This window comes from Oryza brachyantha, chromosome 6 (genome assembly GCF_000231095.2).
Source record: "Oryza brachyantha chromosome 6, ObraRS2, whole genome shotgun sequence".
Classification (NCBI taxonomy): Eukaryota; Viridiplantae; Streptophyta; class Magnoliopsida; order Poales; family Poaceae; genus Oryza; species Oryza brachyantha.
Genome location: NC_023168.2, coordinates 18487964 through 18511958, shown reverse-complemented (window position 1 = coordinate 18511958; position 23995 = coordinate 18487964). Strand labels below are relative to the sequence as shown.

Sequence of the window (23995 nt, the reverse complement as noted above, 5' to 3'; positions counted from 1 at the left end):
GTGTGCTCATTTGACAAAACTACTTGCTCGTATGGCTTTTCATAATTGTCGTATGGTTATTTTACTAATTTTTTTCTTGATAAAAACTTATCACATCAGTATTGCTTAGTTATTACTATAAAATTTTATGTTATTTTTTTTAGGTTAATAGCATATAATATTTGATTCATCCTCCAAAAAGGTCCCTTTGATTTGTAAAAAAAAAAAGGGAACTTGGAGGACTTTAATCCCATAGGAAAATTTTTTATAAGGGCCGTTGAAACAAAAAAAAAAGTCTTACCATTTTCTGTGGAATTTTTATGGAATGAACACTCCTATGGATAATTTGATGGAAAGTTAGCAAGAGCTCTAATCTCTTGGAAATTTTCCTTTAAATATATCTTCCTTATCTGATTTTATTATTTTTGTGTGGTCTATTCAAATGATTATTTATATATTTGTTTTGTGTTCTACAATTATTTGTTTTACGCATACAATCCTATTAAAATCATGTGTTTTTCACGTTCTTCTGTTCTTTCAATCCTTATCCTTGATCCATGATTATTATATCAATCATATCAATCGTCCATAAAGAACATAAGCTGCCCATCCTGCAGGGGTTTGCAAATTCGGTATCACGAGAGAACTCGTGAGAAATTTTAAAATTTATACTATACGTTTGAATTGCAATCTCGCCAGTGGCCGCAAAGTTCTTAATATTTTCATCTCATTTTGAGCATTGATATATGCTAGTATTTAAAATTTTTCAAACGTTTCCGCAAATTACCGAGATGTCTTCTGATTTGTAAGCCGAGAAATGGCACGGCTACGCCGCCCCCGGCACTCGCCTCGGGAGGCGGGAGCCAACCGAGCCAGCGACAACCCTAGTTTGCTTCGCTTCTCTTCCTTCTCGTCGAAGCGGCCGCCGGAGAAAGCCGCCGCCCTGCTCTGTAGGGAGCAGCACACTGCGGTGCGGCGCATTCCCCGACGGGCGGTCGATGGAGTTCCGGTTCCGCGCCGGCGACCGCAGGCCGCGACCCCCCTCCGCCACCGCCGCTACCTCCGGGCCGTCGTCGGCGCGGTTCTCTGACTCCCTCCGCGGCTACTTCTCCGGGCCGCAAGGGATGCGAGGTAAGCATGCCGCCGGCGAACAGAGCCCGCGAGCTCGCTCCTTATGCTGGAAGGCAACTGACGGTTTCTTCCCGGGCACCCCCCGTGCAGGCGCACCGGGGCCTTTCCGCGGCGGGCCCCGGCCGCCGCTGCCGCCGTTCGGGTGGGAGGAGGCCGCGCGGCTGGAGCTGGTCATCGGCCAGGAGGTGGAGCGGCGGCTCGTCGCGAAGGAGATGGAGCGGCGGCTCATCGAGGAGGAGGTGCGCCGCGAGCTCGCCTTCGGTAACGTCCTCCACGGCTGGTTCCCGCACGATCCCTTCTCTCGACCGCCTCCGGAGATGCTGATGGGCATGCACCCGCTCCAGCACGAGCCGCCGCGACCCTGGATGCAGGGGCCTGGACCTCGCCGGCACCCGGGCGGTGCTCCTGCTCCTTTTAGGTTTGGGCAGAGGATGCTCCTTGGCGCGGAGAGGAGGTGGTCACCGCCGCGGCCGAAGCCGAAGCATAAGCTCGAGCTGCGCGAGATCGAGCCTGGGGAAACCTCCGAGGTTTGCTCGAACACGTCTTACTCTGAGTAGCAAGAAAATGGCGTTCACTTCATTCTTCTGAACTTTTCTTCCCCCATTTGGCATAAAGCACTGATACCTTGTTCTGAAATTCCTTTACCACATTTCTGCCCTGTCACTTAAAAGGATCTGATTACAGAACCTCTAGATTGTAGCTTTATTCCATTTTAGCTCAGTGATTGTTTCACTTGTCAGCTAAAGCCTAGAATTTAGTTGGTACCTTAAATCTGGTAGATGAACAAGTGAGTAAATTATTGTTATTGTGAGTGGTCATTGTTTTTGTTGATTCAACATAACTCCAGGAGTAGTTTCAAGTACTGACTGCAATATATCTCATATAGGTAGAAGTTTTTTTTCACTTAATTATAACCATTATTTCAGTAATGAAGAACTGTGGGAGGAACTTATCTCAAAATTTAGGTACAAGTTGTAGTTACATAATAAGATTTCGAGATATTATTGCCCTTTTGGATCAGAAGAAATTTCTGAAATGAAATTTATGGTTCAGCCAGATGGATGAACTTGGTGCCCAGAGATATTATTGTCCTTTCAACATATGAACATTCTGAAGTACAATTTATGATTTAGGAGAATTGGGTAAACTTGATGGAAGATAGGCTGAGCATATCCACATTCTTTGGGAAAGAAGGGCTGTACAGGCTGTAGTTATCCATAACCATTTTCTTTTCACCAGGCTGGCCAAGACTGCTGGCCAAATTTATTAGGAAGCGTAGGAAACGGTACAACAGCAACATCAAGGTGCCGGGAATACAGGACTTTACTCAAGACGCACATGCCCGTTACCACTTCCCATTGTTTCTTCATTTTATTGCAATATATAAACCAACAATTAGTTTCTTATTGAGTTCTTTTATTCCTCTTGCCTTTTGTTTTGCTTCACATCTGTGTTCTTCTATCCAATATTCATGCATTCCTTTGGTAGGTATCCATAGAAATACTTTCAATCAAGCGAATGCCCATACTATGCTTTTGTTGTAGAGCATTATTTTGAAGAGTCACAGATGCATATTAAGTTTATAGCTGACCTGAAGCTTCCATTTTCAGGTTCCTTCAGAAACAAAACCTTCAGAAGCGAAACCTTCAGAAACAAAGGTTTCAGGAATGAAGAGGAAAACAGATGCAATTCCTGCAACTACTGGACCAGTGAAAGTACAGAAACCAGCCCAGGACTGGAGCTGTGCACTATGTCAAGTGAGTGCAACTAGCGAAGCTGCTCTGAATGAACATCTTGAAGGGAAAAAACACAAGGCAAAGCTGGTTCACTGCGGAGCCAGCAATATGATTAAGGATGGCAAAAACAGCCTGAAGGAAACCACTGCGAATAAGGATGATGCAGGCCCTAGTGATGCACCTAAGAAAATATGTATCCAAGTAGATGGAGCAATGCATGAAGTTGTTCAAAGAAGCAATTACCTGTGGTGTGATCGCTGCAAAGTTAGGTGTGACAACAACGTGACCATGGCTGACCATCTGCGGGGCAGGAAGCATAGTGGTTTAAACAAGGTTTGGACATCAATAAATGCTGTGAGAATGAACATGAAAAGGGAAGAGCTAGCTGCTACGTGTGAAGAAACGATGAATGAAAATGACCCTGCTGAAATACCAGTGGAAGTTAAGGATGAAAGCACGGGCATGTCCATGGAAGCAGATGAAGCATGCCATGTTGAGAATCCAGTGAAAAAAGTTCAAAATGAAGGCACAAACATGACCACTGAAGTAGATCAAACTGATCCTATTGAAATTGGGACGCCGAAAGAAGTCATGAATATGACCACGGATGAAGATGTCCACTCGGGGGTTCCACTGGAAATCAAGAAGCAAATCCCCCATGAGACTCTTGCACCAAAGGAGGAGCAACACTAACACCATATATCGGTGTTTACACGATCTTTCATTGCTTGACCTCTTCATTAATTGGAGACAAGCTTATGCCGAACGCCTATACAGTTAAAGGGAGATCCGGCGTTCTCTTCAACATATGGAGCTTACAGGGTAACAACGCTACTTAGGGACAACGTTTTCTTGTAAAGTTGTTTGACTACTAGTAATCAAGTTAGAAACCATGCAAGTTGTTTATGAGTTGGGTCATCAGTGCCTGGTGCCATAGATAACTTGCACGATATCTACCTTGAGTATTAGTGTCCAAGTAATTTTGCATGAGAATATTTTCCCCTTATTCTTTTGTAGCCTTGTTACTCTGTAGGGTGCATATGTTACCAGAAGGGATTATTCGAACGGATCTCAGAGAGAAACTGATGTGGGCTGGCGAGGTTTGTTGAGGTCAATACCTTAGACGCCTGTGTGGTACTGCTACTTCCGTTAGTTTTTATCTCCTGATGCCCGGTAGTGACCATGCTGGGCTGAGTCTTGTCTACCTAATAGAGGCGACGATTCGCTTAGTTCCTTGTAACTGTACTTCAGTTATTGGTTTCTTCGTAACCTGTTGTGTCTGTCTGGGTAGGATTTTAATTTGGAGGCAGCTTTATCTTGGTAGGATTTTAGTTTGGAAGCAGCTTATCTTCAGTTTGTAATACATTGGCTCTTTCAGGTGTTTGGTGGTGTTCTGTTGTGGCTTTTAGTTTGTTGCTTGGAAGCGGTTGCGCTCATAAGAAGTCGCAAAACATCGCTATATGCCATATGGTTAACATGCTATGTTTGTCCTATGATCGATGAGACTATGCAGCAGCGGTACACCTTGGGCTTGGAAGGCTGGACATTCAGGTTTTCTTGCTCAAAGGTACGCATCAGAAACCGTGTTTATTCATCAATATCAGGTGCAGTTTCAGTCTGTATGACTGCATGCTGAACCGGATTCATACTTGCAAGCAATTAGCTCATGAAGCTGAACCTAGAGTCTGACATTCCAGTTACAGTGCTTACATAGAAACCGAGCGACACACTAACATCATCATGTTGGTACTACATGTTATTAGCCTGTTTCAGATGGTATTATTACAGGCTAAGGTTAATTAAAAGCAAGAGCAGGCAGGAGAGCGGAGCTGCCGTGCGGTCGTCAGTCCGCGAGCTGCTTCTTCTTGGCCTCCGCCTCGTCGGTGGCCTCCACCTGCATCTTGGCCGCCCGCATGTCCGCCTCCGCCGCCTCCTCCTCGCTCCTCGCCGTCACCTTCCTCACCTGCGAACACACCGCCATCGCCATGACTCCACACGCACTGCTATCAAGCAGCAGCAGCTCAAACACAGGGTACCACTCTCTCTTTATTTTATATTATAAGATTTTCTGTATTTGTCTAGATTTATCCAGGTATTAATATATACGTTTTATACACGTGTCTAGATTTATTAACACATAAATAAAATAAATCTAAATAAGTTTAAAAAGTCTTATAATATAAAATCGAGATAATATATTATTCGCCCTACCAGGCCAAGGAAGGAGGCCCAGGCGTGCTGCAGCGACTCGCGCACGGAGACTCCGGCCGCCGCCGCGTCCCTCGGGGCCCTGGACATCGCCGTCGTCTCCTTCCCGTTGCCCTCCATCGTCTTCTTCCTCTGCTCCTGCTACCTGCTGCTGGATGGGGGTATGAAGTTAGATTAGAAGCGTACCGAAGCAGCAGCTACAAAGGATTCGACCGCCACGTGTCGTGCCCGTACGCGCCACGTGTCGTCGGTTCGAGATGGTTGGAGAAGTCAGGGATACTTCACCGTGACACGTCGGACGGTTGGGCCCGGTTGCCACGAGCCCAAAAGGTGGGTGTTACGGCCGGCCGGGCCAATGTGGGCTAGCCAATCAGGATGTGGGCCGTGGCTTGGGTTTAATTTAGATTAGCCAGTCAACGTCGCGGCACCAGTAGTCAACACTCAACGGCCGCACACTGATCTCTCTGAGAGCAGGTTTCAATGTGTGTACGGAGAGACAGCTTACATTTATTTGCTTATAAACTAAGGCACTATTTAGTTTACAAAAACTTTTTCTAAAAACATCACATTAAATTTTTAAACATCTAAATGAAGCATTAAATATATATAAACATTAAAACTAATTACACAGTTATAGAGAAAATAGTGAGACGAATTTTTTAAGTCTAATTAGGACGTGATTAGCCATAAGTGCTACAGTATCCAATATGTGCTAATGACGGAATAACTAGACTAGAAAGATTCGTCTCGTGGTTTTCAGGCGGAATCTAAAACTTGTTTTGTAATTAGACTACGTTTAATACTTCAAATGTGTGTTTAAAGTTTTGATACGATGTTTTTTAAAAGTTTTTTGCAAACTAAACAAGACCTAAAATTTAAATTTCAACTTTAAATTTATAGCTCCTTTTAATATTTTTATTATAATTTAATTTTTAGTCTTATATGAGAAATATATGAAAAATATGCATAAAAATTTTATTTATAAATTATTTTCAGTTATAAATATGTTGTTTATCGACAAAAGCTAAAAGAGGACTTATGAGGCATCTTTAACCAAACTGGAGTAAAATATACACTAGAAGATGCCTGATGAACTGTCAAGTCTCCCTCGTATCATTTGGTTGCATTTCGCTGTCCATCTGCAGTTGTGCACAAAGTCACACGGCGCAGGAAGGGGAGCAGCATTGCAGCAATGGCGGAGGAGGAGGCAGGGAGGACGAACACCGGCGGCGTCAGAGTGTGCGTCACCGGCGGCGCCGGGTTCATCGGCTCGTGGCTCGTCAAGAAGCTCCTCGACGCCGGCTACACCGTGCACGCCACCCTCCGAAGCGTCGGTAAGTAGGCATGCGCGGTTGATTTGGTCGTGGTGTGGTTTGATCCATGGATCGACGGGCGGCGTTGCTGCTGCTGCAGGGGACGAGGCGAAAGCGGGGCTGGTTCGAGGGCTCGTCCCCGGCGCGGTGGCGGAGCGGCGGCTGCGGCTGTTCGAGGCCGACCTCTACGACGCCGCCACGTTCGCGCCGGCCATCGACGGCTGCCGGTTCGTCTTCCTCGTCGCCACGCCCTTCGTCCACGACGCCACCAGCACCAAGGTAAAGACAAATCCATTTGCTCCGCAACATCCCGTGCTTACTTGGTGAGACGACGGCGCGTTCCTTACCGAGATTTTTGCTCTCTCTCTCTCCCGGTGGTTGTGCGGTTGCAGTACAAGAACACGGCGGAGGCGGCCCTGGACGCGGCGCGGGTGATCCTCCGGCAGTGCGAGGATTCCAAGACGGTGAAGCGCGTCATCTACACCGGCTCCATGGCGGCGTCTTCGCCGCTCAAGGAGGACTCCACCGGGTTCAAGGATTCCATCGACGAATCCTGCTGGACGCCGCTCGCCGTCGACTACCCTCACCGGAGCGCACGGTTCGATGTATACTAACCACGCCGCTCCGATGACAAAATGCCGACGATTTCATGGCCTCAAAATCGTTCACCCATTTCGCATGTGCGCAGGAGTACATCCTGTCCAAGCTGCTGTCGGAGCGGGAGCTGCTGGCGTACAACGCCGGCGAGAGCCCGGCGTTCGAGGTGGTCACGGTGCCGTGCGCCGTCGTCGCCGGCGCGACGCTCCAGGAGCACTCGACGACGGGCCTGGACTGCCTCGCGTCTCCGCTGTCCCGGGACGAGCGCTGCTTCGGAGCGCTGAGGATGCTGCAGAGGCTGATGGGCTCGGTGCCGGTGGTGCACGTCGACGACGTCTGCGACGCGCTCGTCTTCTGCATGGAGAGGCCGTCCATGACCGGCCGGTTCCTCTGCTCCGCCGCGTACCCGACGCTCGCCGACATCGTCGACCACTTCGCCGGCAAGTACCCTCACCTCGACCTCCTCAAGGAGTAAGTCTATAAACCACTCGGCATTCTTGGCATGAATGATGGATTCTTTGCAATGAACTATCCGTAATCTGAAAGTAATCCGTGGAGATGACATGCTGCAAGCCGAATTGGTGTCAGGACGGAGACATCGCCGAGCGTGCAAGCTCACTCCGACAAGCTGGGGGATCTGGGATTCAAGTACAAGTACGGCATGGAGGAGATACTGGACAGCAGCGTCGAATGCGCCGTGGGACTTGGTTGCATCGATGCATCCAAGATCAGTTCGCTTTTGTGACGTTGGTTTGCCTCTTTAGGCGTTCTGATTACCACACTCAAAATAAATAAAACGGGCACTTTCCCTCCTTGGCTTGCACTTCATTCACACGGCCAAGACGCCAAGTACTATGCAGTTTGAAGACTCTGAACTTTATTTTTTTTCTCTCTACCACTGTTAAGTTGGCTTATTGACTGATCCGTCGGTTTCAAATATAAATATTTATCTATATCTATGCCCCATTAGAGCAAGTATAATAGCAGACTAGCTAAATGCTTATGTGGAGGAGAAAGAGGAGGAGTGAGCTGTAATCTTATAGCCAGCTTGGACACAATAACCAAGAAATCATTGAGAGAGACATGTAAGTCTTGCATTAATGATAAAGAGCTAACTAAGAAGACTACAATAAACCTTATAGCTAGTTTGTTGGCTATATTATTAGCCTTGCTCTTAGGGTATTATAGTGTATATTTTCTCAGTAAGATATAAGGCTAGACATGTTATAAGATGTTAGTTTGGTTAAATGTACTTCAATGTTTAGACTTATTATATAGCTTAGACTACGGTAGGATCTATTGAGATAAAAAGATAGACATCCTTCTGACCTTTCTACGCCATACAATATTAAATATATAGCTAAAATATTTTTCTAAGCACTAGTTGCATAGACATGTCATGGGTGCTTAGAAAATTTAGCTTATCATCATTCTTCCAATGTATAGCATCCATCTTATATATTTCTCTCTCCTTATCATGCACCTTCTTAAGAGCAAACCTAGCAGCTCATGCATCTAATCATCTATATTGAAAATAGATGATATGAAGGAAAAAACAAGATTTAGTAGATTATGCATCCCATCATGCAAAAATAGATGACCGGTTATCTAAATTTAGATGTTCTCTCTCATTTATCCACATTTCAACATTCAATTACAAGAGGAGAGAATTTCAACATGAGAGTAGATGGTTACAAAACATTAATAAAATATGGATGATGCAAAATAAATGTTCCGATAGAGTGATGTGCGATATGAATAGATAATTTATTTTGGATGATCATTTAAATGACAATATAGATGATAAAATTTAGATAAGTTGCTGGATTTTTTATTTAGAACACACATTGGAACTGCTCTTAAAGAGTAGTGGTGGTGGTGAATTTATCATCACCCTACCACCAACTCTTTCCTATTCTTATTTAAATAACTAAGACCTATATATATCAAACTATTTTTATTAATTTTACTTTAATAACATGCTAATGATATTTTTTAATAAAATTTTGTTGTCACGCGTAGGAGACTTGTTAGTTACATTTAACTTTGCACCATAATATAAGCTAATTCTCATGACTCTCGTCATATTAATGGTTCTCTAACCAATGAGAAGCTTTGAAAAGGAATCTAAACCATTTAAAATCCAAAAAATAATTATTTAAGTGATTAAAAGGTTTTTTACCACAACCTTAATACATACTAAAGAAAGTAGAAATACCTCGATTTTCGTTCCATGTCTATTAGCAATGAATACTCTTATTGTTACATAGTTATGTAATGTAATACTTTCATGTTTTGCTTAGATTTACATGAATGTTGATAAATATAGATACACATGTAAACCATATACATTTCTTAATAGATAAATTTAGATGCGAACAAAGATATTATAATATAAAATAGGTGGAGTATGCTTTATAGATGTATTCAAATTTATTAGTATATATATAAATCTATAAATAACCAGATCATTTTATATGAAATGAAGTTAAAATATTCTAGGAAGGGGTATCTTAAAGGTATTCTTCTGAGACAAAACGAAAACGATTATACATCAAGCGGCAGCAGAGCAACTCAATAAACTTGCCAAACCAAAGACAGCGATACAGCAAGCACGTTCTTAGTATGTATACATGGTGGACTGAGAAAAATCGCTAATAAGAATACATCAAATATTAAAAAGCAAGTAACAAACAAATTAGAAAGGGTTGCCAATTGTAATAAAGCTTTCGGAGAAACTACGTAAAACTTTTGAAGCAACTATCTTTTTGAAAGATAGTTCGTGACAGAGTACGTATTAGATATAACCAGGGGCGAACCTATGTTCATCCTCCCGGGGTTCAGGGTCGGACCCCGGGTAAATTATCCAATTCTCACTAAATTATATCATATTAATTAGTGTGTAATAAAAAATTAGATAATTAGTATGTATTGGACCCCCGGTAATTTTTGCTTTGGATTCACCACTGGATATAACGTACTTACCATTACACATATAGCTATCGGGAGTATTGCATATCTAACATCATACGGAAAACATTATTGTGATATTGATATGGATACATAAATGCCTAGATTTAGAACATATATCATTGGCCGATCTAGGAACAACTAAGACTGATATGCTATCACGAAATGATTCCTTGAATTGTACGTAGAAAGGGATCACTCTCAATTAGGCCTGGATATCGAGCTGGCTCGGCTCGGCTCGACTCGGTATAACTCGATAGGATAACGAGCTGGCTCGAGTTGGCTCGTTATAAGTAACGAGCTAAAATGCTGGCTTAGCTCGGCTCGTTAAAAGCTCGAGCCAGCTCGTTTAGCTCGTGAGCAATCATAGCACATGCGTGAACGACTCCGGTGGCCTTGGGCGGCGACGTCAGGGAGGGGGGCGACGGGGGCTGCGGTGGTGGGGCGACAGTGGCGGTGCTGGTGAGAGGGGTGACGGGGGACGGCGGTGGGGAGGGGGACGACGAGTTGCAGTGGTGAGAAGCGACGCCGTTGAGGGGGCGACGAGGGTCGACACTGGTGAGACGATGGCAGCGGGAAGGGGGGCGACGGCGGCGGTGCTCGGGAGGGGGACGACGGGGGCAGCAGTGGGGCGATGACGGCGACGGTGCCGTTGAGGGGCGACGGCGGCGGCTCCATTGAGGCGATGGCGGCGGGGAGGGGGCGACGGGGCCGGCGATGGGGAGAAGAGGGGGCGGCGGTGGGGCGACGGAGGCACCGTTGAGGCGATGGCGGCGGGGAGGGGCGACGGGGGCGGCGGTGGGAGTGGGAGGAGGCGACGGGTTAGGTGGGGCCCGTGGGGGCTAGGGGCTGAATGTCTATTAGGGTTTCTTAATGGGCTATTTGGCACTGGGCCTATTTTCTGGGGGCATATTTTTAAGCTCGTATGGCTCGTGAGCCGTTTGCGAGCCAACTCGAGTTGGCTCGATAGCGCTAACGAGCTAAAATGCTGGCTCGGCTCGGCTCGTTATACTAACGAGCCGAGTCGGTCGCGAGCCGAGCGAGCTACCGAGCTTCGAGTTTTTCGTCCAGGCCTACTCTCAATATAGACACTAACGTCTCCCAAGAAGGAAGTACATTGAATCAAGGCTCTGAGGGCATCCTCAACAAGGTTGAGTCAACTAGCTATTTAGTTGTACACGTCAGCATATATCCTATATGGAGGAAAGAGAAGGTGTATAAAAAATCGAGCCAGCGACTCTCTCTTAGCTTATCTCGCACACAGCACAATGCACTAAATCTGTTTTCTCTCTGTGTATAGAAGTACAAATAGCTAATAATATACTCCCCCGTCCCAAAATAAACCAATTTTCACTTTTTACCTACAATTTTTGACTTTTCGTCTTATTCAAAAATTGGTTCTTTTTGGTCAAACGTTGGACATGAAAACCAGAGAATTGGTTCTTTTTGGGACATAGAGAGTAGATAGCTCTTTGTACTACTGGCTATTTTATCCATGATATGGGCATCTAGCTAGGACTATTTCTGACGCCCTGATCACATCAACCTAGTCGTCTGATAGATATAGCCAATAAACAACGATTACAGCTTGCACTTCTTGCTAGTGTTAGTCGATAGGCTGGGCTGAACACTTATCATCCAGTGTACTTGGTATGATTTCATTGTAGATAATCCATATAAATTAGATTAGAACTATTATTCATTCTACAGAGCTAAAGCATTATAAAGGTAAGTGCTTGATTTTCTATAACGCCATAGCAAATAACTTTGATACTAGATGATTACACGTCACCTAGATGATTTTGCTTCTCGCCCATCCATATATGCATCTAGGGATGAGGGATGGATCTAGCATGGGACGGCGAAGGCTCGAGTCCCGCTACTCCTGTTAAAGATATTAGAGTCTTCACAAAGACTTCTTTTAAAATTTTACGTCAAAGATCAATAAAAATGGAGCTGAAACTTATTCTAACTTATTCAGGCCCTCTAACCTCGATGGCTAGACCCCCTGCTATATGCATCAACTATTTAGAAAGCATGGCTGATCGGATAAACTAAGTAGTCTCATTTATCTAGTCAATACAAGAGCAGTATCCAAAGAAATTTGAGGTTGATAAAATTGGAATTGAGGTCGATAAAATTGGAACCATACTACGAAACGCTCCTGTTACACTTCTTTTGTCTTAATGACACGTAGGATCTACGCCTATATAATGGAGAAAAATTTATCATAAATATAGCTATGAACCAATCTATCACCTAACTCAGCCAAACTTATCTAGCCTTAGTCATAATTATGTCAACCATCGAAACAAGCCATAAACAATACTACCTCCGTCCCTAAATATTTGACACCGTTGACTTTCTCACACATGATTGAACGTTCGGTTTATTTAAACTTTTTTAAAATATGTAAAGCTATATATATACATAAAAATATATTTAACAATAAATAAAATGATATAAAAATAGTTAATAATTATATAAAATTTTTGAATAAGACGAATAGTCAAACTTTTATAAAAAAATTAATGGTGTCAAACATTTAGGACGAAAAAAATATCTATCAAATGTCCCCATCATTTGGCCAATTGGTCGTGGTGCGAAGGTATGAAGAAATGCGGCTAAGGCCGTGTTCAATTTGCAAAATGATCGTATCGATACGTACAGTCATGTCCCCATCATTTGGCCAATTGGTCATGGTGCGAAGGTATGAAGAAATGCGGCTAAGGCTGTGTTCAATTTGTAAAATCGTTTTGCAAAATCATCGCATCGATACGTACAGTCATATATTTAAAGCATTAAACGTAGTCTAATTATAAAATAAATTTTAGATTCCGCTTGAAAACTACGAGACGAATCTTTTGAGTCTAATTAATTCGTCATTGACACATGTTGGTTAATGTAGCACTTATGACCAATCACGTTCTAATTAGGCTCAAAAGATTCATCTCACCATTTCTCCCGTAACCATGTAATTAGTTTTAATATTCATATATGTTTAATGCTTCATTCATATGTATAAGGATTCGATATGATGTTTTGGTGAAAAGTTTTTGGGAATTAAACAGGCCTAAGCCTAGCAGCCCATCCATCTGTCCTTTCGCCGGGCCGGCGGCGAAGAGCGACCCATCCATCCACAAACTGTGCACACAGCTAGCGACGCGGCGACTGCCAGCAATGGCGACGATGTCAAGCAATAGCAGCGGCGGCGGCGGCGACGTCAGAGTGTGCGTCACCGGCGGCGCCGGGTACATCGGCTCGTGGCTCATCAAGAAGCTCCTCGACGCCGGCTACATCGTGCACGCCACCGTGCGAAACATCGGTACGCACGCGCCGTCGCGGGCGTGCACGATCTCGCGCGCGTCGTTTTGATTTGGTTTGTTTTCGCGCGCGACTTGAATTGATGAACCGAGCGCTCGCGCCGGGGAAGCGGTTGCAGGTGACGAGAGGAAGGCGGGGCTGCTGCGGCGGCTCGTCCGGCCGCGGCCAGGCGCGGTGGCGCCGGACCAGCGGCTGCGTCTGTTCGAGGCCGACCTCTACGACGCCGCCACGTTCGCACCGGCCATCGCCGGCTGCCAGTTCGTCTTCCTCATCGCCACGCCGTTCGAGCACGACACCAGCAGCTCCAAGGTAAAAATCCTCTCTAAATTAATCGCTTTATCATGATCGCATTTCTGACGGTGTTCTTCTCCGGGTGACCGCGGAGCTGGCAGTACAAGAACAGCGCGGAGGCAGCTCTGGACGCGACGCGAGCGATACTCCGTCAGTGCGAGGACTCCATGACGGTGAGGCGCGTCATCTACACCAGCTCCGTGGTGGCAGCTTCGCCGGTAAATGAGGACTACACCGGGTTCAAGTGCTCCGTCGACGAGTCCTGCTGGACGCCGCTCGACGTCGACCACCCTCACCGGAGCGCAGAGTTATGCTATAACGGTGAAAGATTTCATGGACTCAGTGAACCTGTCGTCCATCATCCCATCGCACTACAGGAATACATCCAGTCGAAGCTGCTACCGGAGAAGGAGCTGCTCGGGTACAACGCCGGCGAGAGCCCGGCGTTCGAGGTGGTCACCTTGCCGCTGGCCGCCGTCGGCGGCGACACTCTCCTGGAACACGCGGCGCCGCTGTCCATGGACTGCCTCGCGTCGCCGGTGTCCCGGAACGGTCGCGGCCTCTGGGTCTTGACGACGATGCAGAGGCTGCTCGGCTCCGTGCCGGTGGCGCACATCGACGACGTCTGCGACGCGCTCGTCTTCTGCATGGAGAGGCCGTCCATGACCGGCCGGTTCATCTGCTCGGCGGCTTACCCGACGCTCGCCGAGATCGTCGATCACTTCGCCGGCAAGTACCCTCACCTCGACCTCATCAAGGAGTAAGTTTTTCATAACAAATCGCATCAAGAAAGTTTGAGTAAGGCCATTAGTTCCTAAAAATTTTTTCTAAAAACATCATATCGAATATTTAGACACCTAAATAAAGTATTAAATATACATAAACATTAAAATTAATTACACAGTTACGAAGAAAATCGTGAGATTAATCTTTTGAGTCTAATTAGTACATGATTAGCCATAAGTGTTACAGTAACCAACATGTGGTAATGACGGATTAATTAGACTCAAAAAGTTCGTTTTGCAGTTTTCAGGCGGAATCTAAAATTTGTTTTGTAAGTAGACTACGTTTAATACTTCAAATATGTGACCGTACGCGTTGATGTGACCTCTCTCCAAAAAATTTTCTCCAACTAAACGTTGGCTAAGGATGCGTTTGGTTCGTGGACGAGGTGGGTTGGCTTTGCTCTATCCTGAATTGTAGGATTGGTTGGTTTTATTTTTCTGTTTGGTTGGATGAATGGATTGAATTGTTTGGTGGAAGGGATGAGATGGATGGGTTGGACCTGATTTTTGTTTGGTTGAAGGGACGAGATGAGATAAAGGTTACCTCTCATATCTAAAATAAAATATTAAATACTAGAATTAATATATGAATAATCTAAAGTAATTGAATGTATATTTATACAAGTAATATATTTTAAATAAATTTAATAAATAAAATGAATAACTTTCTGTGCGTCGTGGTTGTCCTGGGACGGATCCGTCTCACCGTTTTAGTGGGATGGGTTGGAACTGGATCTGAGAGAAATATTCCTTTTCTGGGTTCGACCCATCCCACCTATTCATCAACCAAACAGGGTCAGAGATGGGTTTGGCTCTGTCCCAACCCATCCCATCCCTAGGACCAAACACATCCTAAGTTTTTCATAACAAATCACATCAAGAAAGTTTTCACAAATTGATGGAGTTCTGACGAGCTGAAACTAATCTATCGGACAACTCTTCGATGTATTTTACTTATAGTATTATACTACCAGTAGAAAAAAAAGGTAGTTTTGTATTTTGTTAATTACTTGATTAGTAATATTTTGTAATTTTATATTTTTACAATAAAGATTACAATAAAAAGGATGATATTACCCCTTCAAATTTCTACTACACATAATATTGTTGGTAGTATAATTTAAATATTTAATCATAGCCGTCGGATAAAAATAAATCAACGATATGAATAAATTGTACTGCCAGTAAAATACACCAGAGTCCGCTACTAATCCATCAGATACGAACTTTGCATTAATCTTAGAAACTGAATGAATTTGGTGTCAGGACGGAGGAATTGCCGAGCTTGCAGTCTCACTCTGACAGGTTGGGGGAGCTGGGATTCAAGTACAAGCACGGAATCGAGGAGATACTGGATGGTAGCGTCGAATGCGCTGTCAGATTTGGTTGGCTTGATGCATCCAAGCTTAGCTTGCAAGGATGATGAACCCACTGCAAATTTACCAGCAATTATTATGTTTTGGTGTGTCTATTTACTGGAGTAATATGTAAATAAAAGGAGCACTCCTTGTCGTCATTGGTCTTCAGCCATCTACTGTGCGCAAATCCGAGCTTCATTTTTCACTGTGACTGATTATCTAATGCAAATGAGTGATCTCCAGAGACAAAACTTGAGTTATGTTGCTCATGGTTCTGTGACTCTGTCTATAACAAGTTAATGATCTCGAATTTTTCTTCAAAGAAACGCAATGTTTACTACTCTCTCCGTTTCATAATTTAGACTTCTTTCTTTTATTGTTTGACCATTTATCTTATTCAAAAAATTATGAAAATATTATTTATTTTGCTTGTTACTTACTTTATTATCAAAAGAACTTTAAGCACGACTCGTCATTTTTTATATTTATACTAAATTTTATAATAAGACGAATGATTAAATTTAAAAAAAATAAATCAAACATCTTATATTATGACATAAACAGTCGGTAGGATTTGGGAGTCTTCCACTTATTTTTCTTCTTTTGGACCAATCATCACTTTCCACTATTGAATTTCACCAAGTTACTTAGAGCAAGTTCGTATAGCCAACTACTGGCTCCAATTCCTCTATAGTTAATCTAATAGTCAATTTATATAATAGTTACCTACAAAACATCAATACATGGTCCCACATGTCATACACGCACTGTCTTGGAGCCCATATACAGATGGCTACAAATTAATAGCACACCTCCCTTCTCTCTCCTCTCTTATCTCTTTAAAATATGCTTATAGTTGGCTTATAGTCTGCTATTGTACCTGCTCTTAGGCCGAGTTCAGCAGCTCCATTAGTTATCTTATGCCTTTCTTTTTCAGTGCACACGTTTCCCAGACAACTAAAAGTGTATTTTTTTACAAAATTTTTTATAAGAAAGTTATTTTTAAAAATCATATTAATGTGTTTTATATTTTTTAATAATTAATAATTAATTAATCATATATTAATCTATTACTACGTTTTTTTCACGCGGGATAAGTGACACACCTCAGTCCTACGGAATGGGGCCTTAGAACTTCTCTGGTTTGGAGGAGCCAACACCTGCCATTAACATACATCCTCATTCGCCGGCGTCATCTTTCTCTTTTCAATGTGACGCCAAGCTAACTCATGGGTGGAGCTCGCCGGCAAGATGGTCGGCGCAGCCATGTCCTCAGTTCGGCCTCGCCGTTCGGTGGCATGGGTATGCGCCAATGCTCTGCTACGTACGGCACGAGTCGCACCATCCTTCTCTGCAACGCAGCGATGCCGGCGTTGGGATTCCACCGCAGCCATCCTTCTCTTCGACAACGGTGGCGTTGCGCCGCCGCCGTCCGACGAGAGAACCGCGACACTCCGCGACTCCATGCCTCAAGGGGATTTCCGCCGTCGGATCGATCCTCCTATCCCAGATCGACGGTTGCGAGCAAGGCAGACCGCCTGCCCACCAGTCAACGGTCAAACCTTGCGTGGAAAAGTCAAACCTGATGGTTCCTATAAAAACATCGGCGATATCTCTCTCAGGAGGCGGCACCCGCGGCAGCGATGGCGACGGAAGAGGGGAGGAGGAGCGGCGCCGCCGCGGCCGTCGCCGGAGACGGCGTCCGGGTGTGCGTGACCGGAGGCGCCGGCTTCATCGCGTCCTGGCTCGTGAAGAAGCTCCTCGAGAGGGGCTGCACCGTCCACGCCACCCTGCGAAGCATCGGTGCGTACTAGCTAGCTAGCGCACGCGAGATCGGTGGGGGATTGGGAAGCTTGGTTGAATGGTGGTGGGTTGGTTGGTGGCTGCAGGGGACGAGGAGAAGGCGGGGATGCTCCGGCGGCTCGTCCCCGGCGCGGCGGAGCGGCTGCGGCTGTTCGAGGCCGACCTCTTTGACGCCGCCACCTTCGCGCCGGCCATCGCCGGCTGCCAGTTCGTCTTCCTCATCGCCACGCCATTCGGGATGGAGGGGTCCAACTCCAAGGTTCAATTTCTTCTCTCTCTCTCTCTGTTTTTTTTTCATTTTAAGAAAGAATTTCAGAAGCGAATAAACTAGCCCGACTCATTCTGAACACACTTGAATTTGGACGAAAAGTTTGTTTATTGAGATTAATTCTAATTTGTTCCATCGAGACAAATAGAACCGTTGAATTCGCGTGCTCATGAGCTCAACCATGTCGATCTGCATTTGCGCTGCGCTTTGCTCGCAGTACAAGAACACGGCGGATGCAGCGGTGGACGCGGTGCGCGAGGTCCTCCGGCAATGCGCGGAATCCAAGACGGTGAAGCGCGTCATCCACACCGCCTCGATATCCGCCGCCTCACCGCTACTCGACGTCCCCGGCGCCGGCGGGTACAAAGCGTTCATCGACGAGTCCTGCTGGACGCCGCTCGACGTCGACTACCCGCTCCGGAGCGCCCACTTCGATGTGAGCCCTCTCCTCCTCTGCTCTTCCTCCAATCAAGAACACGACGCAAAAAAAGTGGTGTAGAAATTAAACCAACAAATCAATGTGGGCAGAAATACATCCTGTCAAAGATGCTGTCGGAGAAGGAGCTGCTGAGCTACAACGACGGCGAGAGCCCGGCGTTCGAGGTGGTCACCCTGGCGTGCGGCCTCGTCGCCGGCGACACCGTGCTCGGCCGCGTCCCGGAGACGCTGGAGAGCGCCGTCTCGCCGGTGTCCGGGCAGGAGCCCTACTTCTTTCTGCCGAGGCTGCTGCAGAGGCTGGTGGGGTCCATGTCGCTGGTGCACGTCGACGACGTCTGCGACGCGCTCGTCTTCTGCATGGAGCAGCCGTCCATCTCCGGCCGGTTCCTCTGCTCCGCCGCCTACCCGACCATCCACGACATCACCGACCACTACGCCGCCAAGTACCCTCACCTCGCCGTCCTCAAGGAGTAAGTAAGCTGATTCTTTCTCCGAACAAACAACCATTTCTTGCTCGCGCGATCTGAAATCTCAACGGGTGATCATACATGGCGGCGCCAGGACGGAGGAGGAGGTGGCGAGGGTGCAGCCGGCGGCGGACAAGCTGGGCGAGCTGGGGTTCAAGTACAAGTACGGGATGGCGCAGATACTGGACAGCAGCGTCGACTGCGCCGTGAGGCTGGGCTACATCGACGCAGCAAAGCTGAGACCGCACGAAGGATGAATCAATGGCGTGAAGGGCAAGTGCATATGGGAAATTCAATGGCGTGAAGAGCAAAGCTGAGACCGCACGAAGCTGAGACCGCACGAGCGATTAAAATAGATTTGTCACTCGCTTATTATGATATATGGATTCTTATAAATCTATAATATGACATATGGATCAGTAACAAATCTGTTCATACTGGATGAGGCTTTTTGTTGCAATTGAACAATTTCAGGACCAAGATGGAGTCAAATTGCCGTGCTTGTTTGTCGTATATTTATTTATCGGTGTAATAAATTTGAGATATTCAAGCATAGAGATGGACTTGTATACATGTATCATACGTGTCTAAAGGAAGAGTTCTAATCAAGAAGACCACTCAACAAGGCAAGATTTCAAAGGCCAAGTGGCATATGGTTATATATACTCAGTTAGTTCTAAAGCATTCTATCATCTCGCTTAAGCTTATTTTAAGTCAAATTCTAAATTTTAAAAGTTGTTTTTGGAACTTTTTCATCAATAAATTATTTTTTGATCGTTAATAAGATGTTTTGCTATACTTAATTTTAGTAAAACAATGCGTCTATTTTCGTTAGCATATCTATATAAATCTAAGCAAGACTAAACTATTTATATTTAAAATACCAAGATTCTACTCACTCCAAAGCAAACCATTAAGATCAATGAGCAAAGCTTAATGTGAATCTCAACATAGCTCAAACGTCCAAAGCCCTGGCTGTCTTCTTTTACACATATTTTTTTTCTTGGTTTTTGCGCATGCTTCCTAACCACGCGCGTCTGGCATTAATGCGGTCAGTGGGGGTACTCCCGTGCCTCCAAGTCCTCCTTAGGCAGGTTCTCACTAGTCGCGGATCTTTTCAACTGAGGCTTTGTTTAGTTCTTAATTTTTTTTAAAAAAAACATCGCATTAAATTTTTGGACATCTTAATAAAGTATTAAATATAGATGAACCAAAAAACTAATTGCACAGTTACGGAAGAAATCTTGAGACGAATCTTTTGAGCCTAATTAGTCCATGATTACCCATAAGTTCTACAGTAACCACCATGTGCTAATGATGGATTAATTAAGCTCAAAAGATTCGTCTCGCGGTTTCCAGGCTAGCCGTGAAATTCGTTTTTTTTCATTCGTGTCCAAAAACCTCTTCCGACATCCGGTCAAACATTTGACGTGACATTTCTCCCGAAAGTTTTCTCAATCCCCCTAAGTGTCTGACTGGCCTAGCCCTTTCCTATGGGGTCGCCCCAAGTCCTGAGGCGCTGCGAGCCCTAGGGCATGGGGTTACTTTGGACAGATGGATATGGACGTCGATAGACTTATCAAGTGTAGTGTAAACGGACAGGCTCCTCTAACTTATGTTATGGTGGTTGACATGTGTGCCTATAAATAGCGAGACTCACTGTCAGCCACTCACGTCCCTCTGACTTAAGTCAGAGAAGACGCGTCCAAACGGACAGACACATTGAGCGATGATTGTAGGTGAGAGTGGGATAAATAAACCTAGAGGTAGACAGCGCCAGAGCTGGGAGGTGTTATGTTTACAATGTCATAGAGTGCGTGTTAGAATTGGATGAACATAACAGTGAAATGCGTGAACGATCTAGGTGAGCTTGGTATTGAGGTAAGAGGAAGAATAAGATAAGGTTTAAAGAACATTAAACTTGCATGAATCTTTATGTGTTATGGTCCAGCGGTGGATCTAAAAATGTTTTAGAGAATCAAAGCTTATTTTATAAGTGTATACAATAAGTTTAATTTTAATTCATAAAAATACCTAAATTCTAGGTCACGTCCGTTTCACAAGCTCACGCCGTTCGGGGTTATTGGGAGGTGGATTTGTTCGTACACTTAGGAATAAAATTTTTATATACGTTTTTTAATGACTTAAAAAATAAGCCTGAAAAATAAACTTTGGTAAAAATTTTTAAAATCAACTTTAAATTAAAAATTTAAATTTTGGCTTATAAACATAAACATAGCGAAAGATGGGATACAGAGAAGTTTATTTTGTTGGGATGGACAGCGCTAAACAGCTGGATGCCTTGAGGCTTGACTCGATTACTCACCCGTCAATTGACAAAACTTTTGGTTAATCAACAACCGTCAAACTTTAAGGGGATAATGAAAAGGCAAATGATATATTTATAAAAGAAAAACAATTTATCGATACAACTTTTATATATGTATTCTTAGCAATCTGAAATAGTTAGAAAATAAACTTCGATAAAAAACCTCAAAATCAACTCTAAATTAATGTTAAAAATTTAAATTTTGACTTATAAACGTAATCAGAAGTTAAAAAAATAATAATGCAATTGGTGGAACTAGAAATTTACGGGCTCAATAATAAAATATAAATCTTTTAATTAAATTTTAACTAAAAATTAATAATTTTTTAATGTAATTTTTTGGTCCGGCGCAGAGCCTAATCTACCCCATGTGGTACCGCGCCCGTGCAAGAGTTTCTTGTTTCTACCCAGCTGTCACCACAGTTACTGAGTTAGCGAAGCCATCTGGTTTTGTCGCTGAAATACCAAAAAGCTCCAGCAGCAATGGCGGAAGCTGGGAGGAGCAGCGGCGGCGGGTATGGCGTCCAGGTGTGCGTGACCGGAGGCGCCGGCTTCATCGCCTTCTGGCTCGTGAAGAAGCTACTCGAGAGAGAGACTGCACCGTGCCACCGTCCACGCCACGCTGCAAAGCATCGGTACGCACTAACGCACGCGAGATCAGTGGTGGATTGGGAAGCTCGATCAATTGGATGGTGGATGGCGACCAGTTCGTCTTCCTCATCGCCACACCGTACAGCCGGGAGGTGTCCAACTGTTCATGGTGAAATTTCCATTTTCTTAATTATATTTTCCCCGTATATGGACTGGTTATCTGGTTCATGCTGCTGATCACAACATGAGCACGTTTTTGGGGCGAAAATTTTGTTTGTGGAGGTGAATTCTGATTTGTTCAAACAAGAAAATAACAAGAACCTTTGAATTGTGAGCTCAAGAGCTCATCAATGTGGATTGGATCCCTCTGCTGCTCTGATTTTATCTTTGCTCGCAGTACGAGAGTACGGCAGATGCAGCGAGGTGGACGCGGTGCGCGAGATCCTCCATTCCTCCGGCAATGCGCGGAATCCAAGACGGTGAAGCGCGTCATCCACACCGCCTCGATATCCGCCGCCTTCAATGTGAGCCCTCCTCCTCTGTTCTTCAAGAACACGATGCAAAAAAGGAGGAAAGAAAAGGGAGGAAGAAATCAAATTGAAACTAACCGCGATCATTCGCAGGAATACGTGCTGGCAAAGATGCTGTCGGAGAAGGAGCTCCTGAGCTACAACGACGGCGAGAGCCCGGCGTTCGAGGCGGCCACCCTGCCCTGCACCCTCGTCGCCGGCGACACGGTCCTCGGCCGCGTCCCGGACACGCTGGAGCACGCCGTGTCGCCGTTGGCCGGGAACGAGTCCAGCTTCATGTTCCTGCGGCTCGTGCAGAGGATGTGCTGGGGTCGACGACGGTCTGAGCCGCGCTCGTCTTCTGCATGGAGCAGCCGTCCCTCGCCGGCCGGTTTCTCTGTTCCGCCGCCTATCCAACCATCCACGGCATCACCGAGTACTACGCCGGCAAGTACCATCGCCTCGACGTCCTCAAAGAGTAAGCATCTCATCTCGATCTCCTCTCTGATCACTTCTTGCACGATGGGCACGACCCGGCCTATCGTGCTTCGTGCCAGCCCGGCCCGACTTACTGGCCTAAAAATGTATCGTGTCTATTTGGGCTATGTCGGCCCAAGCACGGTTCAGTACAAATTGTCTAATCTACTGTGTATTGTCATATCATATTACGGTAGCCCATGTACCAAAGACATTAAACCACCAATGTCGTATCGTGTCGAAGCATCGAACAAGAGGAATCGCCTGATCGGCAAAATGGTCACGTCCATGTGAGTGTCTGACAATGTGCGTGACACATGCATGCCAAGTTACATATGGATATGGCACTAATATGATCAATGGCTTAGAAATAAAATCGACCTATTGTGAAAGCACGGTCCAGAAAGAAAATCAGCCAAACGTAAATGTTTCGTGCCTCTTTTGGGCCATGCCGATCCAAACATGGCCCAACGATCGTGTCGTGCCATCCAACGTGCTTATGTTCTAGGCTCAAACCTGAACCATGGTCGTGCCGTGCCAGCTCAGCCCAATTCATGTTGGACCGTGCCATGCTTTCTGTCATGCCAGATCACCGTGTCTTTAGACTGGCTCATAAAAGCACGACCCAATTCTCAACTCTCCCAGCACAAGCAAATGCCTTGCAACCCGAAACCTGACCGGTTAATCTTGCCTGAGCCAGGACGGAGGAGTAGGAGGTGGTGGCGAGGGTGCCGCCGCCGGCGGACAAGCTGGGGGAGCTTGGGTTCAGGTACAAGCACGGGATGGAGCAGATACTGGACAGCATCGTCTTCTGCGCGGTGAGGCTGCGCTGCATGGACGCAGCAAAGCTCAGACGACCTTAAGAAAGAATCAATGGCTTGCAGGGATGAATGTTGTTGATCCTGTCGGTTCGTTGCCGATACAAAATAGTGGAAATAAATTCTACTGGTAACAGAAATAAGAGATAAAAGTAGAGACAAGACATTACTTAATAAACTTAATTAGTTTCTCTATTTGGGATAGCTCCGAGCTGTACCCCGCGCACACAATTTTTTATTTTATTTTTTGAACATTTTTTTATTTTTCATTTAAAATTAAATCCTTTGAAAAAAATATTTCCAGATTTAAAACTTTTATCCACGCCGGCCCTCTGGATGTCATGACAGATTATTTGGTCATAGAAAAATACCGTCACACTGATAGTGTTATTTGGTCACTAGAAACGGTGGTGTGGGCAAAAAATTCCTGTTAGATTTAATTTTAAATCAAAAGGTAAAAAGTTTTTTTTAAAAAAAAATCCACGCACATACAAGAGGGAGAGGCTCATGCCACACGGGAGACATTTAAGTTTTGTTGCTAAAATCTAAAACCATAGTGCTCTATCAATCTAAGCGTTGGAAGATGTTCGTTTGATTTTAGCT

At 45.1% G+C, this 23995-nt stretch overlaps 5 protein-coding genes and 1 pseudogene across 7 annotated transcripts; 5 read left to right on the top strand and 1 right to left on the bottom strand.

Moving 5' to 3' along the window:
- Positions 1-831: 831 nt before the first annotated feature.
- On the top strand, positions 832-4364 carry LOC102716791. Of its 3 annotated transcripts, none has more exons than XR_005812096.1 (3): positions 832-1637; positions 2721-3668; positions 3880-4364. XR_005812096.1 is itself a non-coding variant. In XM_040525602.1 (3 exons), the coding sequence occupies exons 1-3, from the start codon at positions 1104-1106 to the stop codon at positions 3537-3539; spliced, it is 1263 nt and encodes a 420-aa protein (XP_040381536.1). In that variant the 5' UTR covers positions 1091-1103; the 3' UTR covers positions 3540-4364. The 3 variants fall into 3 exon arrangements, 2 of the variants coding, with proteins under 2 accessions (XP_006657197.2, XP_040381536.1); XM_040525602.1 differs by having other exon boundaries at positions 1091-1110; positions 1201-1637; positions 2721-4364; XM_006657134.3 differs by having other exon boundaries at positions 2721-4364.
- A 33-nt stretch (positions 4365-4397) lies between these two features.
- Positions 4398-5303, bottom strand: LOC102717163. The gene is made up of 2 exons (XM_006656248.3): positions 5058-5303; positions 4398-4809 (listed from the first exon to the last, which is right to left on the bottom strand). Exons 1-2 carry the CDS (start codon positions 5172-5174, stop codon positions 4690-4692), a joined length of 237 nt encoding a protein of 78 aa, XP_006656311.1. The 5' UTR covers positions 5175-5303; the 3' UTR covers positions 4398-4689.
- Positions 5304-6174: 871 nt separating this feature from the next.
- LOC102716880 (putative anthocyanidin reductase) lies at positions 6175-8109 on the top strand. The gene is made up of 5 exons (XM_006656247.3): positions 6175-6388; positions 6468-6646; positions 6760-6972; positions 7056-7435; positions 7553-8109. Exons 1-5 carry the CDS (start codon positions 6247-6249, stop codon positions 7707-7709), a joined length of 1071 nt encoding a protein of 356 aa, XP_006656310.1. The 5' UTR covers positions 6175-6246; the 3' UTR covers positions 7710-8109.
- Positions 8110-13048: 4939 nt separating this feature from the next.
- Positions 13049-16016, top strand: LOC102716603 (putative anthocyanidin reductase). Its single transcript, XM_006656246.2, has 4 exons — positions 13049-13259; positions 13377-13567; positions 13651-14309; positions 15601-16016. The coding sequence occupies exons 1-4, from the start codon at positions 13115-13117 to the stop codon at positions 15755-15757; spliced, it is 1152 nt and encodes a 383-aa protein (XP_006656309.2). The 5' UTR covers positions 13049-13114; the 3' UTR covers positions 15758-16016.
- Positions 16017-17325: 1309 nt separating this feature from the next.
- Positions 17326-19307, top strand: LOC102716511 (putative anthocyanidin reductase). The gene is made up of 5 exons (XM_006657133.3): positions 17326-17495; positions 17582-17754; positions 17981-18199; positions 18292-18671; positions 18763-19307. Exons 1-5 carry the CDS (start codon positions 17336-17338, stop codon positions 18923-18925), a joined length of 1095 nt encoding a protein of 364 aa, XP_006657196.1. The 5' UTR covers positions 17326-17335; the 3' UTR covers positions 18926-19307.
- Positions 19308-21480: 2173 nt separating this feature from the next.
- On the top strand, positions 21481-23437 carry LOC102716227 (annotated as a pseudogene).
- Positions 23438-23995: the final 558 nt, after the last annotated feature.